We start from the raw sequence: 18,629 nt of genomic DNA, 5'->3' as shown, positions 1-18,629 counted from the left end.
TCACAATAAAGATATAAAAACAAGGAAAATAAAGCTTCCCGGAGAAATAAAATGAGGCGTACGAGCGGTTGAAATCCCCTTTTGGAGAAGATTATAAACATCTGATGCAAAAATGTCCATTTGAATTTACTACATTTCATCAAGAGTTTTGGCCACAAATCTTGATGATCACTTTCTTACAGTCGAGTTCCTCTTGATTGTTTTTTGTCTATTAAATTTGTGGTATAAAGTGTTTTTTTGTTTTTTTTAATCTGTTTTATTTAAACTTCTGAGAGGGTGTAACCAACCCCCCCTCTTTGCCTCACTTTGCGTCGTGGACTTGTCGTGGAGAGCTCCTGTGTCCTCCAAAAAAAAAAAAAAAAGAAGGGTTTTTGCGCGTTTCGGGGGGGGATAAATAAATCAGCACCGCGGACGCAGCTGCGCTTAAAAGCCGGACGATTATTGAACTTTCTTCTATTTGGAAGAAAAAAAAAAAAAGTCCAATCGTTTCTTTTCTTTTTTGTTGTTGTTGTTCGCCGTGTCGCCCTAAAGTGCCGGCATTTCCAGCTGAAACTGGACGCAGAAGGGTGCACCTTTGCGCAGAGACCGGTTCAATGCTGAGAGGCTCCTCTGGGTGCACAAAGACAGCGGCTCGCAGAGGAACTTGTTCAGAGTGAACCGGGGACGCTGGGAGGCGAAATAAACAATCTCCGGGCTCGAAGTAGCGACGTCCGGACGGTTTAATCCACTCAAAACACGTTTTCCTGCCACCCGTCCACGAAATACAAGGTAAGGACTTTGTTGAGGTTTTTTTGGCACGTTTCAGCGAGACTGGAGGGCTTTGGCGGAGCGGGTTAAACCTCCTTCGCTCTGGCTTCCCCGAGCATGGTTGTTTTTGCAGAAAATGGCGTCATCGCCCTCTTGTTTCTGCCTGGCCGCGGTGGGGAGAGGAATAGTTTCGGAGACTTGTAGCAGCCTCTGCGTGTAGCGTTTACTCCCTCCAAGACGAAATCACCTACTGCTGTGTGTCGTATTCAACAGGGGACCGTCAAATTCAAAGATAGTTCACGGTTTCGCTCGGTAGAAGGACGCGCAAAGATGGAAGGGTCACCGGTCCTGTGCGCCAAGCTGCTTCTTGGAAAAGGTGGCACGGAGCCGCAAAACGCAGCGTTTTACATTCATAATGATACCATCCTCACCGGCTTTAGGCGAATCCAAATGACCGCGGATGGTTTAGTTTTATCACTATAATAGTGATGGACGGAGTTATGGTGGTACTGCACCTTGTCTTTGTGTGTATTTTATTCGGGTTAGCTCGTTTTTACGCCGCACTCCCCTGCCATGCTGCAATCGTTACGAGGGGCCTCTCTTTTACGGCTTGAAAGGTGCATTTTATACTTGGCTTTTCCTTTGATCAACTTAAGCTGCCCCTTTGTTACTCAAAATAGTGGCGTTTTTAAGGCTGACAATATAACCGTGTAAAAAGAGATTTTCGGGGATAATGGGGGCGATGCAAATCGTGCCATGAGAACGGCGACTTGCCCTGCGCTCTGGTTCGCTGCTTGCCAGACGAGGACAGCCTGAATGAGATACAAAAAAAATAAAAAAAAATAAAAGTCTTTTGGACGAATCACACAGTTTGCACAAAACTAGGGAAGTCCGGCGCTGCGCAATGATTGTGCTGTTGCTTTGCGCAGAGAACAGTGGCAGCTGCTGTAACCGCCGCCACCATTTCGCCGCGATATTTTTTGTGTGTGTTGGCCAACCTTTTGTAAATAGTTGGGGACTCTTGGATAAAAGAGCACAATAGTATTCATGCGGGCCCTTTATGGCCTGTGAATGTGGTCCTAAGTCCCACTCCGGCTGTCCTGTCTTTCCCCGTCAGCTACGTGCATGCGTCCTAGCACTGGCCACCACACATCCACCATAGCGAGGCCACTGGGTTCCCCGTGTACGCTCTGCTTGGTTCCTCTTGTGGCCAAAAGTCGATGACTGATCGGGTGCTCAGTATTGTAGCGCAGGCTATCAGGATCAAATCGAAACAACCACAGAACATCAGCCACGGGGACTGCACATCGCTCTCTCCGTGCACATTTTTATTAAGTTTCCTGAGTTATGCAACCGCATCCCCGTAGAGCGAACGACTCATCCGCCTTTATTTACTCGTCACCCGCCATCGGATGGGTATTTCTACGTGCAATATCTGGTGAATTGGACCGGTCCCCGCGGCGACGACGCTGAATTGGGGAGATATGTCATTTGCAAATCACCCAGTGCCATTTGCGTCACAGCCCGCGGCCTCGCACGCCCATGGGGGGCGATGGAGTTGCAAATGGAGACTGTGTGTGAGTGTGCTGACGCTGCCCCAGCTGAAAGGGAACCAATAGACACGGACCCGAGCGGCAACAATCGCCGTGCGCTTCCACTCTCCAGCAGTGCACCGACTTGGGATTCCGTGTCAATACGGAAGATCGCGCAGTTTATTCGGGATGGTTATGTTTCCATCGCACTGCCTTGGATGCGTAAGTGGATGCGTACACACACACACACACACACACGCTGGCTAAACCGGCCACAGGGCTCGACAGGCCAGCCGGAGAGGAGTATTTCCGTCCGGTCCTTCCCTCATGGTGCTCGCTGCATGTGGCTAGTGTGGACTCGCTCATGTGTGGATAAATGTCCTTCCACTGGATCGTGAGGATATGACCGTAAAACCTTTACTAACAGCGCAGAGAGTAAGGTTGGATTGTGATCCGGACAGTGGAAAGGCGCTCTCGCGTTTTCCGTCGCCACCGCGGCGCGCCACGCGTTTCTGGTTCTGGAGACGAGCTGGGCGTTTTAACCGAGGAACGTTTTATTCGTTGCCGTTGCGCTCGTTGGCAGCGCGTGGTGTCATCCAGCAGACCTCAGAGGGCACAAAAGTCCTGCAGTTCTCCAGTGGAGATCCTCGTCAGCATGGCAATCATTTGTCGGAGAATGTTGTGGGAAAGTGATTTTATATTTCATCAATAGGCTGATTAGTAACACGCTGCAACCCCACTTGTAGTTATATGATCTATTGTTGCCTGTTTTCAAACATAAGAGTCAGTTTGGGGCTTTAAGAGAATATGACTGACATGTTTAAAAAAACATAAATATACAGCATTTTGATTTGTGCTATTTAAATAGTCACATTGTCTTAATATTACATATATTTTATGTGGCTTAACTATATGTTTGCATGTACTTTTTTTTTTTTTTTTTTTTTTTAATTTAGGTGACTTTCTGGACTTTTAAAAACAAGGTTTTAGACTTAGTTTGTATCAGGTATAGTTAAAAGTGGAGTCATCAACAAACCAGTACAGATTGCTGTGTGCACCTTGAAACATTATAAAACATAACCTGAGGCAGAGATGCAGCTCTGATGTTGATTTAAAGTAGCCAGTTTTTTTTTTATTTTTTCTTCGATAGTTTAAGGTCCCCAAAAAATGTCTCCGGTTTGAGCAACTTTGAAGCTGCATGTTTTAGGATTTGGTTGTTTAATTTGAAACTTATTGTGCATTTCAGGTTGTTTTAAGAACCTAGTTCTTCTGTACATGTGCTTAACGATAATTAACCAGTTAAGTTTTGTACCATTAACCCGTCTAAAAGCGTTAACACTGTACACTAGTAACTTTGACACAACAGAGGTGGTCAGTCTAACCTTCAGAAGGAATATGAATGGGTAACTAGGACATGAGTGTAGATAACAAAGTGGGTTATTCTTTTTCCTATATTATATCTTGTTTGCCAGTTGAAAGTCTTTCCTGCTCCAGCTGGCCCTCCGTTATTCTTTTTTTTTTTTCTGACATGGAGTTACAGCAACTTGAGATCAGAGCAGCAGCCAAGTCCGCCTGGTTGAAGTGTCACAGGTATCGTTGGTTTTTTACCACAGTGGATGCTGACTGCCGCAGTTTAACGATGCCACTGTGTGATTCAGTCAGTTTAATGATGTCGTGCGGTGCTCGGTCACTGAGTCAGCTTGTCGAACTCATCAACCTGCCGGTCACGCAGCCAGCTGGTACGGCAAAGAGAGGTAAAGTATTCATTCAGGAAGTCGACTATGGAACGTCAGTGTCGGTCAGTCAATTAGTAGGTCAGCCAGTTATTGAGAAAGGCTGCAACTCCTCCTGCAAATAGCAGGTAGTGAGTGAGTGCGCCAGCCCGACTCCCAACAGACACGGTGTCTTAGTGTGTCAGTGGTGAAGGTGAGCGCTGTCAACAAAGGCCCACTTTCTGCCCATTCATAGAAATGTCTGCGACTTCTTACAGAACATTCGCTCATGTCTGTTGTCATAACAGTTGTCCCTCCTTACCGGGTAGTTTGGGATCTCGGGTGATTTGTGTGCCCGTTAACGGCTTTCATAGGAATTGTTGCCTACTTGTTTTGTCATTAAGCGTTGACATCACCATCTCCAGTGCTTGTATTTAATGACACATTTACGTGTTGTTTTTAGAGGCTTCCTTTCTGAGAGAGTAAAGCGGTGCCTCCACACCTGGCCTGAAAATGCCCACTATGCACCTCCCGTGGCTATATTTATTTAAATCTCCGTCCGTGTTCCTTCTCCACGCTCGGCTACTGCGTCTCTTCGCTCCGATGTGCTGCGTGCTCGCTCCGAACCAAGACTACGCAGTGTACCGAGCAGAATTCCTCTCGCATCCGAGAAGCTCCAATCACAATTTTAGTCTTAATTCAATTGTTGTGTAGCGGATAAGTGTGTTTATTGGGTGATCAAAGTTGTCGCAGAAAACTAAGTGCAGCCCTTAAACGGTAAATGTTTCAGTGTCGTAAACTTTGTTGGGCAATGAAATCAGGGCAGGCACTTGAATTTGGTGTTTGGGAGACTTGTCAGTATTTCTATAATTTTGGCTGATACTCCAGATATGTGTGTCTTTTTTGCGTTTACCTCTCAGTTATTTCCCCAATTAGCAAATAAAATACTGTAGGGATTCATTTTTCGCCACGGTGATTAGTTTTTGGGAGTTTCCCCACTATAGTCGGAGGATATTTCTCCAGACTAAAGACTAACCGGTGTGAGGTTCTGTTTATGCTGTCAGGTGGGATGTTTCGGCACATGCGGTCCGATCAGATAATCGTATTTGACAGTCAGTGTTGTGTTTATTTTCTGCTACTGACGGCTTTCCAGAAGTGTTGAACTACACCTGTTATTGATGCTGACTGTAGTTTGACAGATGCAGGTGCTGTTTGACATTATGCATATCACTCACATTCATCTCAGACTTTCAGTCCACTTTAACTTGCATGTTATTGGGTAAAAATGTTTTCAGTTAAATGGGATTGTGACACCTTTAGAAAACAGGAGGGAGATAATTGATTGGATACAAGTTGTCGAAACCGCTCGTCTGGTAGTTTTGTGTCGGAAACCGAGAAGCCGTGGTATCATTTTATTGACAATATTTGTACTGTATTGCAAGGGTCATTTTTCTTAGATGAGCTTAATCAAGTTTTATCTTGTTCTCTATGTGTTTGTATCACGTTTTTTTTTGTTTTTTTTATCAAACGCTTTAAAAGTTGAGTTTAACATTGTTGTTTTTAAGAACCTCTTTTAGATCTTAGAACATCTCATCGGAGTTTATTTTCTAGATTGCCGACATTAGCAGAAAGTAAAGCGGGTAAAAGGTCACAGCCACAACATAGAAACCATTCACTGAACGTGTCTATTCTCCATCTGCGGGGAGCTCCGTCAGTCGACCCACATCATTGTTTCCATCCTCTCCTGTGGTCAGGTGGTGGCACCGGTTCGTCTGCCAGCAGCCAGCATCTTGTCTTGAGCGTGGAGGTGGAGGTGGAGGCCCTCTGTCAGGAGGAAGTCCGGTCTGACAGCCATAGAAAATACCTGAGAGGAGGCGGTGACTGCTGCTCCACCAGCAGACAAACAGTAAACCGCTGTGGCGTCTACACGCTCACACTTGGAGGTGAAAACGTGACATCGGTTCATGTTTGTTTGTTTTTTTATTTGCGAGACCGTAAAGAAGCGGAGACCCCACTGTAGCTCAGACGACAAAGTTGTTCCCCTCTGACATGGATTTCTCTCATCTGTTGCCTCTGACTGGGCAAATGAGGATTTGTCTTCTAAAATAGGAGATGCTCCCAAACGGGAAACACGCTGAGAAATTGATTTCTGGCTGGCATAAACAGAATCGCTATGGATTACCACCGAGGAGGAAACTTTAACATATTTGCCTGCCGTCTGGCGTATCTGAGCAATGTTGATCAATGCAGTCAGGAAGCTTGTTTTGCAGGAAATTGCCCTCATGTAAAAGTAAATACATCAGAACCAGGCTAATTTTTACAGCTGGAAATGATAGATTTGGTGAAAAAGCTGCACCGGCGTGAGTCAAAAGTGAGTCATTAAGTTGGTTTACCAGGTAGTGGCTGATTTGTTCAGGGTTATATTTGTGAGGAGGAGACCGTCATGACTTATTTTCTGCATATTAGCCATATGTGATAAGTTGTTAGGATTGCCGCTCTTCGAGCGTTTATTTCCAAGTACCTCGGGCACGTCGGTCACATCTCGCCCTTTCTTTACTAACAGAGCTCATCTTTTTGTGCAGTATTTTTCCAGTGTCACCGCCATCGTCAGCAGACTGTTTATCAAGTACTTTTCTGAAGAGGACGGAGGGAAATGCCATTTTCAAACCAGTTTGTTACATTGATCGTTTGAAATTGGTCTTTTAGCACTTGTAGAGCGAGGAATGATTTTCTTTCTCGGAAGGCGTTTCCACAGCGGCGTGGCCAATGTCATTCTTTCTCCCGGGGTTACGTGTCGTTCCTTGAAATCAAAAGTGAGGGGATCAATAATTGCTGCTGTCAAAATATTTAACGCGTAAACATCGGACGGCTTAAGTTTGGACAGAAATATGATCGATGTTTACCTGACCTCAAAAGATGCTGCCGTGTTCAGGCATTTGGTTCACACGTCGAACAGCTTGAGATCAGCAGCTTGACGAGCATCCAGCAGCCCGGAGCCGTAAGTGGAGCGCAGATCCGGGAGGGTTTGGACCAAAGGATGCAAACCGCCCTCGATTCGTCACACCGAGCCCAGGACACCTTCGCTCTCATTACCTGAGTCATCACAGGAGTCACTACTTCATAACCACGTCTGTCTGTTGCCATGGAAACGGGGGAGAGCCCCTTGCATTCGTGTGCGCGCGAGTGTATCGTAGGCGCGTGAGTGGCTAAATGTTTGTTTTACACCTTTTTGTAGGACATCTTTCCTCTTTTAGAAGTGATTGAGGACACGTGTGTGTGTGTGTGTGTGTGTGTGTGTGTGTGTGTGCGCTCAGATGGTCGTCCACACAGGAGGGTCGGCTCCAGCAGGCGACTGCTTGTCAGGATTTTGTGAAACACTTCTCAACAAACTAATTTGCCGCTGTTTGTCCTGGGTTGGGATTTGCAGCCTTCTTGATGCCGCGGTACGCTCAAGTCTCAGGATAAGTGTACGTGTTGATTAGCATGTTGGACCGATGCCGTAGATGAAAATGAAAGCAGTAAGCTCTGTTTTCCCCTGATGGTTCCTGGTGGACAGAGGTTTTTTTTTTTTTTTTTTTTTTAATTTACATTGTTCAGAGAGCTCTTTTGGCCAAAATCACTGATCCATATCCAAGTTTTCTGGAACAACTTATTCCTCTTCAGGATGGATTGAATTTCAGACATGTATTATTACATGAAACACCAGCGTTTCCCTCAAATGTTTGCCAGCTACGGTGCTGTTTTTGTGTGTGCGTGTGCGTGTGCAGAGCCCACAATGCCAGGACTCATTTGTGTATTTGTTTTTTGACTAAAAACTCTCCATGTTTACACAAGTTTGGACGTTTATCATTCAATATAGGAAAACAGTGCAGTTTGTTAGTTTCTTGCAGTACAGAAAAGTTCAACAAATAAGCTCGGAGATAAAGTCAGTGTTATCCCCTGAAGTCATCCTAATTCAGAACAGGATTAGAATTGATTTATATTTTGACTAAAGTGAATATTGTCTACAGAGCGACAACAGTAATGTTTACAACAGCAAATTCCCTATTTAAACTCAAAAATGTCTTCAATATACATATCTGGCATCAAAACACTTTGGGGGAAGTTTAGAAAGAATGAAAAACATAGAAATCAACCAACTGCTGAGTTTACAAGCATTTTAAGAGGTGTGACAAACCGAGAGAAACGGTGAAGAATCCATCGGAAAGCTTTTGCTTTAGCTTGTTCGTAACCATTTGACGCATACGGGCGCTTTTCTGCAGCTTTTCTCCTCCTTTACGCTTTTTCGCGCAGCTGGTCTTACAGAGTACCTTTTGGCTTCCAACTCACGAGAGTTCTGCGGCACTTCCCGTTATGAGTGTCGTTGTCGTCAACTTGTGTAAAAAGTCGTCGCTCGAGGGGCACGAGCAAAGAGAGTCCGCAGGAGCTAGGAGCTTGAAATGTATCAGCGCCTTTAAGTGTTATCACTAAAATGAACTTTATTGTATAAAATAAAGGAATAGAACTTTTAAATGAGGTTGTTTCCTGACGTCAGTCGTCGGTACGGCAGACAGACTTTCCGGTCAAAGTCCTAATTTCCCATTATAGTTAATGGCTGGTGTTAATCTCCCTCCCCTGATATAAATAGAACCTGGGTAGGTGTATAATGTATTAATATGCCTGCTCTTAATTTTGCTAGAACATAAATTATTTTAGTCTAATAGTTCAGTTTGAAATGAATTATGCCTTTATTACAATTACGTTCTAGCCAGGCAAACCTTTCCTCGGAAATGGTTCAGTAATAATATTATACTTGACCTGCGTGTCACCTCTCTCTGTCCTCGCTCTTCACACAGACGCGTATGTTTAGATACAACTGTGCTTATGATATACACTATTGAAATGATGTAATGTGACACCAGCTGACAGTAAGTGTCATTTCCTTTGGACTGATCCTCCGTCCCACTTCTGACACACCGACATTTCCTTTGTCTCCTCATCTTCTGTCGAGGCCCCACTTCAGCTGTGCTCGTCAACTCCATCACTGCAAGTAGCCTCTGCTGTCGAGTTATTGCGAAGTGCTTGACTGCTTCATCATCATTGCTAAAACTAGGTATTCGGAAATGTCTCCAGCCTGAAGCTGAAGGAATAACGGGCTCGTCAGAGGTCTTTCAGAGGCCTGGAAATCAGGAAATTGGACATCAGTAGCAAACTATGCTACTTACAGTCCTAATGTGACACTTCTTCCTTCTGCTCCTTTTCAATCAGGGATTGTGTGTTTGTTTGTTTTTTTTTCAATTTAGATTGAACTTTATATTTTATGTCAGATTTTTTTTTGTTGAAATCACGAGGTGATTGGAAAAAAAACAAACATTGTCCCTCATGTGACTTTGCCGTGAATTACAGGTGCAAAAGCTGTTTTTGCTTTTGATTCCACTCTTCCCCAATTAGAGTGAACCATAACTGTGATAACATAATTTACACAGCTGCTGCCATGCAAAGTATTTAATTTAATTTCCTGTTCCATACTTCACAAGAGCTGACTGACCTTTGTCTCTTGATGTGTACGGTGGCCTCTTAGTTGACATGTTTCACACAGATAATTGAATTATTTAACTACCTGCTACTTCTAATTACCAAGCAGGACATGATTAACATACCTGAGTGAAAAAGCGCGAGCCAAACATCCTTTGTATGAAGACGTGCAGCACGTTGCTTTGTGTCAATCCCCCTATGGCCCCTCATCTGTGTTGCTCTGTGCTCCATGTCTCCACTTTTGGGGACATCAGCAGACTAAAACTTTTCAAGTCGAATAAACATTTTCCGAGCGTGCTTTGTCTCCCTCTGCTGGAGTTTCAATGGAACTGCAAGTGGGGAGATGCCTGTGTATATGACATTGACTGGATCATGGAGGCACTTGAGGTCCCTGTCACCGCTGGAGTAACTTTATTGGAGGCAAAGGCCCAAAATCTGCAGTTCAGTTTTTTTAAACTAAGATCTTAAAAGAGACAACAGTGCAATTTCTGTCAGATTGGACTGTAATCCCCCCCCCTCCTCCCGCCACACACACACACACGTAGGATGTTGCACCCATACGGTATTAAGCAACTGTCACTTTCAGCACACTTGAATGTGAAAATAAAAATGTAAATGTTCTAAATCGGGTAGAAAATAATGTTGGACGTTGTGTAGTTTTCTGTTGAGGCAAAAAAAGATTGCCGATTAGGAAGCAGCCTACAGCAGCTGCTGCAGATAAATCATTGTCTATGGAACCATTGCACATAAGCACTTCTGCATGTGCATTTAAATCCCAAGTAGGTAGGGTCCAGTCGGATCAAGCTGTTTTAGCTTTAATGACCACTAGAGGGCAGCAACATATGTTATTTTATCACCGACGCTGTCATACAAAGTTATGACAGACATCAGGCGTGAACCACTTTCCACAATCTCATCAACAGCAGTCTCATATCATTACTACCGTATTAAACTTCTTAGCACCCTCTTCTGTAATAGATTTAAATGGGACTTAAACCGTGTTATGGAAAAGTCACAGCAAAGCCTCTTTTTGTTACAGCAGGTCAAGTCATTCAGATAACACCTCCTGCTCTGCATCCTCACATCATCCACAACAGCTCAAACTCAGAAAAAGCTCCATCAGATAAATCATTCAAAATCCTTGGCTGCTCACTTCTATCAATAGAATTCCTACGCCGAAGGCAAAACTGTAAAAAAAAGAGCCCTTCGAATATTTTGTTATCACACCCAGCCAGCTCACCACCTGATCCAGCGGTTACCCGCTGGGAGGAGCCGTACATCACCAAACTCATACAAATTCTTAAACATAAATTACATATAGCTCCCCACTGTAAATCTACTTTTTGTAAATCTACTTTTTGTCGTACTGTGTACTGCGTGTGTGCAGATGGAAACGGTGTCTATGCAGGTGCTCTGGGAAAAGTATGTATATCCGCTGGCATAAACTATGTTCGGTAGGCAAAGTACTTTATATTTAAATGCACCTCATGAAGCGTAATAGTGAAGATATCTTGGTTTTGATTGCCCTGACAGCAATATAAAGAGCGGCTGAAATAGTATTGCGGGAAATAATTACTGTGACCTTTTAAAATATTTTGATGTATAAGCACTTAACAGCCAGTAAACACACAGCGCTGTTATATTTGCTGCGTTTTCTAATGCGTGCTTTCACAAGAAATTAGGCATAGAAATGGGTTGTGGGTGTACAGTTTGGCAACCCGAAGATTGTTGTTGTTGATTCTAATATAGTTTGCCAACTGTTCGTTGCTTAGTAAATAGAATTTTTCAATAGCTCTGCTATTAAAATGTAAAAAAGGTGCCTACAGTAAGTATGTTTATTGCGCTGTGATACATGCATACGATTATAATTGTATTGTCATCAACTCTCTTTTTGAAGGTTTACAGAAGATGAGTTTGCAAAGTTAATTTTGGTAACATTTCCTGTAAAGGTCAGTGTGTGTGTGTGTGTGTGTGTGTGTGTGTGTGTGTGCGCGCGCACACACAAATCAAGTCCTTCCTGTCATTGCTTTTATGATGATGTGTATCACTGATGCCACAAGTATGCTGTGTACACACTCAGTTTTAGAGCAGCTACATGTAATGCACACAGACAGTCGTTAGTAAAAGCATTGATGGTAAATCCATACGTAAACATGAAAACAGTGCATTGATGAGACATCATGTGGTCATGTCATGTCATTTTTTTTTTTTTTTTTTTTTTTTTTTAATTCTGATTTCAGGTCCAAAACATAAACAAGCTATTTTATACTTTTAAGAAGTGCATCCAGCTGAAGTGATGTTGGTTCAGTGCTGTGCTTCACTCACGCCGAGTGCTGTTGCAGGTTTCGGGTGTATGCCGGTAGTGGACGTGCGGGGAAGCAGGCCGCTCTTGGCATCATGGTGAAGGTCCAGAAGTCAGCTGGGAGGAAGAGCTCTCACTCTCTACGCAGACAGGTACTGAAATATCACACTTTACACACAACATGCCCCGTCCTCTATGTTTGTTTCTTTAACACCTGCTCTGACAACTGCAACACGTTCTGTTGTTCTTGGGGACATCGCAGGATGCAGTCTTACATGTGGGACATTTATAGTTTGTGCACAAACACCAGGTGACAAAATGATAGTCACTGATTGTGATGAATTCACATACAGGAAAGCACCTAAGAGACGTTCTTAAACTAGTAAGCTCATTTTGCAGGTTGGACCGTAAGTATTTGGACAGTTACATATTTTGAAATAAACAAATGGGTACGACGTTAAAGTACCGAGTCTCACCTTTTAATTAGAGTGAGTTCACGTCAATATCAAGTGAACTTGTCTGGGAGATACAGGTCTTCAACTCAAAGTGGAAACGTTCACGGGCTTAAAAGTAATTTGAAGTCAAACTAAATTATATTTAATATTTTGTGGAAAACCCTTTACAGTCAATAACTTTGCGAAGCCTTTAGCTCATAGACATCATCAGACACTTTCTGTCTATGCTTGTTGTGGTTTTCAGCCCTTAGTCTGGTTTTCAGCCAGTGAATGCAGCTCAGTCCGAAGGACATCCGCTGACTGATTCGTACACTCGAGGGTTTATTTCACCTTTTCGCCCTGAAAAGCTTTTTTGCACTGGTTTAAGTTTAGGATCTTTGTCCTGCTAAACGACGACATGTCCAATGTGTTTTGATTCATTTTCCTGAATCTGAACACACAGAACGCTCCTGTAGACCTCTACATGTATCATGTTGTTTCTGTCAGCAGTGTAATTATCGATAAATGCTTGTGCACCAAGTCCATTGACAGCCACTCGTACTCAAGTCATAACAGAACCACCGTGTTTGCCAGATTTGAGTCATAAGGTGTTCATTTTTTGTCCTTCTCGTCACACTTTTCTCTTTCCATCGTTTTGATAGAGGTTGACTTTCGTTTCTTCAGTCCATTTTGTTCCAGAAACCTGCTGCGTTCCTTTTGTACGTTTTTACAAACTGCAGCCTGACGTCTCTGTTTTTTGAGGCCGTGGTTTCCGTCTCGCGATGAAGCCTTGTTGGCATCTTCTTCACTTGCGGGGTCACTTATTTCTCATATTGACGGACAACTACAACTCAATCTAAATGGCTAATGTGAGTTCTACTGTGCACAAGCTCATGTTGAAAGGACTCACAACTGCACAAAGCATTCGACTTTTGAACCTCTGGAATTTAAGAACGACGTGTTAAGAGAGGCTGCAGTATCTCACACACACTTCTTTCAATATTGACGTGAACCCAGTCAAATTAAAGCTGATCTGAGTGCATTTTACTATAGGATCCATTATTTCATTTTGTTTTAGATTCAATGAGCCGAAGCGCGGAGCCTGAAAGACAACAAACGTATAACTGTCGAAAATACTTCAAATCCTAATTATTGTCTGTCATATGTTATTTTGTCTAAAACTCATAATGAAAGAAGCAAAATAGATCATCATCATACAACATGTATTATATGGTGTACGATGTTTGCTATAGATGTGAATATGGAAAATGAATCATGTTAAATAATCATCATACTCTTCAGTCCAAGTGTCACTTGTTCCAGTTTTTCTGTGTGCGGAGTGGAAACTGGTGGCTGGTCCTCCAATCAGGCCTCTTTCTGATGATTTCTGCTCTCTTCCTCATGAAAAATGACTTATGAATAGTTAACTGATTGACTGAGAAATTCAAATGCTATCTGAATAGTGGCACTCGCTGGTGTTTCTTTTTTTTTACTTTTGAACTGGACAATCATTATGTTTCTGTTTTCTCTTTTTGCTTTAATAACAGAGACGTTTTAGGAGGTTATGTTTTTGTGGCGGTTTGTTTGTTTGTTAGCAGGATTTCAGAAAAACAAACGGGTTTTCATTCAATTTGTTCTACTGTATGCCAAACATCTTAAAATACAGTAGGTGGCAGTAAAGTTCAGTAAACGTAGACTATTTCAGAAATGCTATGACTGCATGTCAGGATCTACATTCACAGCTACCACTAACCCTCCAGGAAACATATCCACATGCTCATTTAACACTTACCATTATGGAGCACTCAGTGGTTTCATAGGAGACAACTGGAAGACAGCAATGTCATTTTAACATCACCACAGTTGTAATAAAAACAAGAATAACAAAAAGCACTTTCTTCAAACTGAGGTGTGATTCTGGAAAGGTAAATACAAACATATCATGCAGCTGAATATATTCTCAGTCACATTGAAATGTGAATTGTGTGCAGTAAACTCCTCGGTGGAGGTCTGCGCTCAAACGAGAAGGACGCTCGCCTTCTAGTTTGTGATGAAATAGGTTCGATTTAATTTCGTCTTTTTATTGTGTCCTCAGACTTTTCGAAAGGCCACAACTTTCTGGTTGAGACAAAACTGTTTGTGCTCAGTGGCTGCGGTGTGTTATATGTGTGTGTGCTGCACAGATGGCTTAACTGAGCATGTCTAAAATGCTACGAAGCTATTTTGCAGCTATTTGATTATGCTGTGTGTGTGTGTGTGTGTGTGTGTGTGTGTGTGTGTGTGTGTTGACACGGTGTTCAAGTGGCCCACTTGTCCTGTGGTGATGTGCTGTAATGTGCCTAATGTGGAGTCATTTATCCCTCTTCAAGGGCAGCGAGGACACGAGGAGTCAGCGCGACAGACACAGACAGGGAGGGAAAATTAGGATAAATTGGTGGGTGGGAGACAAGAAAAGATTGGGGACCTAGAGAGAAAGGGAGCCTACACACACACACACACACACACACACACACACACACACACACACACACACACACACACACACTCAACACACAGACAGATTTGTGCACAAAGTGAGGAGTTCGTGTGGAGTCACTTATCTGCTCAAGGGTGGCTGTGTGCGACAAGGTTAATGTCTCCCCACAAAATTTTCGGACGCTCAGGAGACATGATGGACGCGCGCGCACACACACACACACACACTCACACACACACACAGACACAGACAGACAGACAGACAGACAGACAGCCCGTCATTCTGCCCAACAATCAGCATTTAACATGGGACAGCTACTCGTTTAATTTGTAATGGACCCTCTACTGTTGAATTTAGGCTATTATTAACTTTTTTACGAACAAGTTTCAGATTATGCGCAAGTCCGTTTTTTTTTTTTTATTATTTATTACTTTTTATTACTTTTTAATCGTCAGTAGATGCCGTTTTCCTTCTCGCAAAGAACAAATTGTTGTGTTCTGATCCTTTTAAACTTCACAATTCAGTGTTGTGTTTATGTCAGTTGAACTCGATTGTTAGTTTCTTTATTTCTAAAAGTCACTATGTGTAGAATTTGGACATTTCTGGCTTTGGCACCTTCCAGTTATAGTAACAGGAATGTATCACTGAGGCAGACAGCACTTCCCGCTGCTACCTCCCGCAGATTAAACCCAGGGACACGGAGATTATTACAACGCAAAAAACCCATCACATTGCACAAATAGTGGCTTTAATTTCATTTTATAGTTCATTCATCTGGTCTCTGTTGTCTTGCAGAGCGGTGGTCAGCCAGAGATGGAGGAAGCTCGTCAGCCTCCACCGAAGGCAGAACCCAGAGGAGGAGATCTGTCCTCGGATCAGACCCACCTCCAGACCCCCGCCTCAGCCGAGGCGCCGTCGGACAACGGGGACCAGAAGGAAACTCCAATGGACGTCCAGGAAAAGGGCGACTCGGCCGCCCAGCCCCAGGCCAGGACCCTGTGGAAGCCCATTCCCCCTCTGCTGCCTGAGACCCAGATGAGCGGCACCAGTGAGACCAGGGACCAGAGCTGCCAGACCGAAGAGCAGCCCCTGCAGACGGGCGCCTGCAACCACGGTCATAACACAGGTGGGTGAGGTTTTCCTCCCTCTGCACCTCTTGCTGCTTTTATTCCTCCACCTGCAGGATACATCTGTCAGTCAGCCTCGCGTGTCGCTTCACTGCCTGAGCGCCGGATTAAGGATGGCTGTGTTCTCGAAATTAAAATAGAATGGTTTGTTGTCAGAGAGAAAATAGCAGCTGAAAAGAGGAGCTGCCTCTGGCCTTAAGCACCACAGTGGGCACCAGGGGTTTGCTGCAGGTGTCAAAGGTTTATGAAAGTTTTATTTAAATTTGATTTATTAAATTAGTTATTGCATAACTCCTGTATTTATTTTTTTTTTGGAGGGATTTGGAAGTCATGCCTGCTGGTGTGCAGGGTATCAAATGAGAAGAGCTGCCTACTAACAGAGAAGGAAATTCAGACAAATGTTCTCGTTTAAGAAAAAGACTAAAACCTCTGCAGACTGTTTTAACAAAAGTAATCCTAGTTATGGCAGGAGTTGATGAGGAGACGTTTTGAATTATTATCACATAACATAATGTTTGATTTTTTTTTTTTTCTTCAACTATGACATGTTCTGACCCCACATTGGACCCCATTGAACGGTCCGTCACAGTTTGTTCCCCATCAGGTGTCCCGTACTGCCAGTACGGTGTGATTACTTTTTGCTGGTGTGTTTCATGACCTCAAAGCCAAACTAAGCTCCTGAGCTAGGATTGTAAAATGTACTACAAGGCTGTCAGAGCTTCAGTTATGATGATGTCATGTTTGCGGCTGTTTGCTTTCACTCCTTCCTTTTAGCTCGGCTGCTCGTGTTCCTTTCTTTTACCGCAGCGTATTCTTTATCTGCCATGCTCGCCTTAAAATAGTAAGTGTAGCTGTCTCGTATATAAACTCTGCTACTGTGAGTTGATTTCTAACTTCGCTGGAAAGGAAAACTGTTGCACCGCTCAGTAAAAGGAAGCTCTGGTTGACCTTTGACTCTCTTGCAGAGGGGGGGTGTGCAGGTTTGCGGGTCAGAAGGGGTCGCTGACCCGCCCTGCTGGGATTATAGCTGCTAGCCTAGGAGGTGTGTGTGTGTGTGTGTGTGTGTGTGTGTGTGTGTGTGTGTGTGTGTGTGTGTGTGTGTGTGTGTGTGTGTGTGAGGAGGAGGGAAACTCATTCTGTCACACATTAATACATAATCTCCATCTCTCTTCCTGTCAAAGCCTCTCACACAGTTGTCATTCACGTTCCTATCCCTCTTTCTGTCTGTGTCTCTGTGGGTGTGTCCGTCCGTCCGTCTCTCACTTACTTTCACACGGCAGACGTGCGTTTCTAACGGGTCGACTGAATGTGAGTCTGACCCACGTTGGGCGCAGCCACCCGGAGACAGCTGTCTCCTTCTTCTCACTCTTGACTCCAGTGTCTAGATCTGTGCACATCTCTGATAAATGAATTAATTAAATTAAATCATTTGATAAAAGTCCAGTTTCCCCTCCCCTCTCTGTGTCCGTCCACCTGTGCACTATTTGTCTTTAATGGAGTTCCACACAGAGCTTTCTGACGGCTGTAGTCGTCTTTGAAGGTTTTTTTTATTCTTTTTTTCTTTCAGTTCTACCTGCAAAGCTCCACCGCCACCTTGTGAAGGGAGCAACGGATCACAACCAGGCACCCATTTCATTAAAAGACGTTCAACCATCTGTATCACTGGGTTTAGTTCCGCTCCTGATAGCGAAGTTAAGCCGTATCGGTAACTAACCTGATAGATATGAGGGTCACAAAGGAGAGTCTCCTGACGCAGGTTGACTCTCACGCAGACCCTCGGCACAAGTTTAACTCCGGTCAGTCTGAAAGGGTGATTTCCTCTACGACTCTCGCCGCATTGATCTGCTCACTCTGTAGGTTTGTGTGACTTTAAACACGACATGTCTCAACTTCTAGCTTTGCCATCTGAACAGGAGCTACGTGATCTTGGATCATAATAAACTACAACGAAATCTGGGATCCTATCTGGTTGAAAAAGAAAACCGACTAATATCCTTGTCATGAATTAACAAAGTGCAGCATCATCTTCTGACTGACATCTTGACTAGACATAAATTGTAGCTTGTGGGCCACAATTGATGTGCTCGCTTCAAAACTAAACAAAGACTGAACGTTTATCTCAGCTGGAAACATTAACAATGTATTTGAAGTCATTGATGTTACAAAACACTCTTTGTTGCAGCAAAAATCATATTCACCAGATCACCTTATTTTACATCAATCTAATGTGAGAAGAATTTGGAGGTGATTACAGTGTCTGTGTTGGCGTAATTGCTCGGCCCCTGTGGTTCTTTACCCCTCTCTGTTTCTATACCCGCCTCCATGAAAAGCCAAGATTGTGTTATTGTAAAAATAAAGTTGTTGAAATATAAAAATATGCTGTCAATCTACCTGTTTTCGTTGAACGGGTAGAATGAGAGCACTCTACCTCTGCACGATATATCTCAGTAGCCCATTGTGAGTCAGCTTGTATCAATAATGCAGTGAGCAGAGCCCCACTCCTGCTATTTTATATTTCATTTTTTTATAGAAAGGAAAAATAAAGCTGTTTGGCAGTAAAACCAGGAAGTGCTTGTTGGTTAATTTTTTTTTTTTTTTTTTTTTTTTTTTTTTTTTTTGCCATGTTCATCTTTTCCAGGTAGAAATGTGTTTTGGTGTTGTGATGTTTCAGGAAAGAGGAATGAGTCTGTTCTCTGCAGTATTTCAGTGAGGAAGCTTCGGTATTTTGGCAGAAGACTAACACCAACCTGTATTTTATACATTTTTATGCATTACCTGGTGCTGT

General features: G+C 43.4%; 1 protein-coding gene across 4 annotated transcripts in view; it reads left to right on the top strand.

Annotated features, from left to right (window-relative positions):
- Window positions 1–636: 636 nt before the first annotated feature.
- Window positions 637–18,629, top strand: part of znf800b (zinc finger protein 800b) — a 30,454-nt gene continuing 12,461 nt past the window's right edge. For 3 of the 4 annotated variants that reach the window (XM_069156782.1, XM_069156780.1, XM_069156781.1), the window contains exons 1-3: window positions 637–768; window positions 11,848–11,959; window positions 15,513–15,843. In XM_069156782.1, coding sequence (XP_069012883.1) covers window positions 11,903–11,959; window positions 15,513–15,843 — 388 coding nt within the window. In that variant the 5' untranslated portion in view covers window positions 637–768; window positions 11,848–11,902. Of the gene's footprint in view, window positions 769–2,354; window positions 2,502–11,847; window positions 11,960–15,512; window positions 15,844–18,629 lie in introns of those variants that run through there. The other variant, XM_069156783.1, reaches the window with a different exon arrangement.

The sequence above is a fragment of the Embiotoca jacksoni genome, unplaced genomic scaffold (genome assembly GCF_022577435.1).
Source record: "Embiotoca jacksoni isolate LCO1_2020_lvr unplaced genomic scaffold, fEmbJac1.0.p SCAF_21, whole genome shotgun sequence".
Lineage (NCBI taxonomy): Eukaryota > Metazoa > Chordata > Actinopteri > Embiotocidae > Embiotoca > Embiotoca jacksoni.
This window is presented reverse-complemented; position numbering and strand designations above follow the sequence as displayed.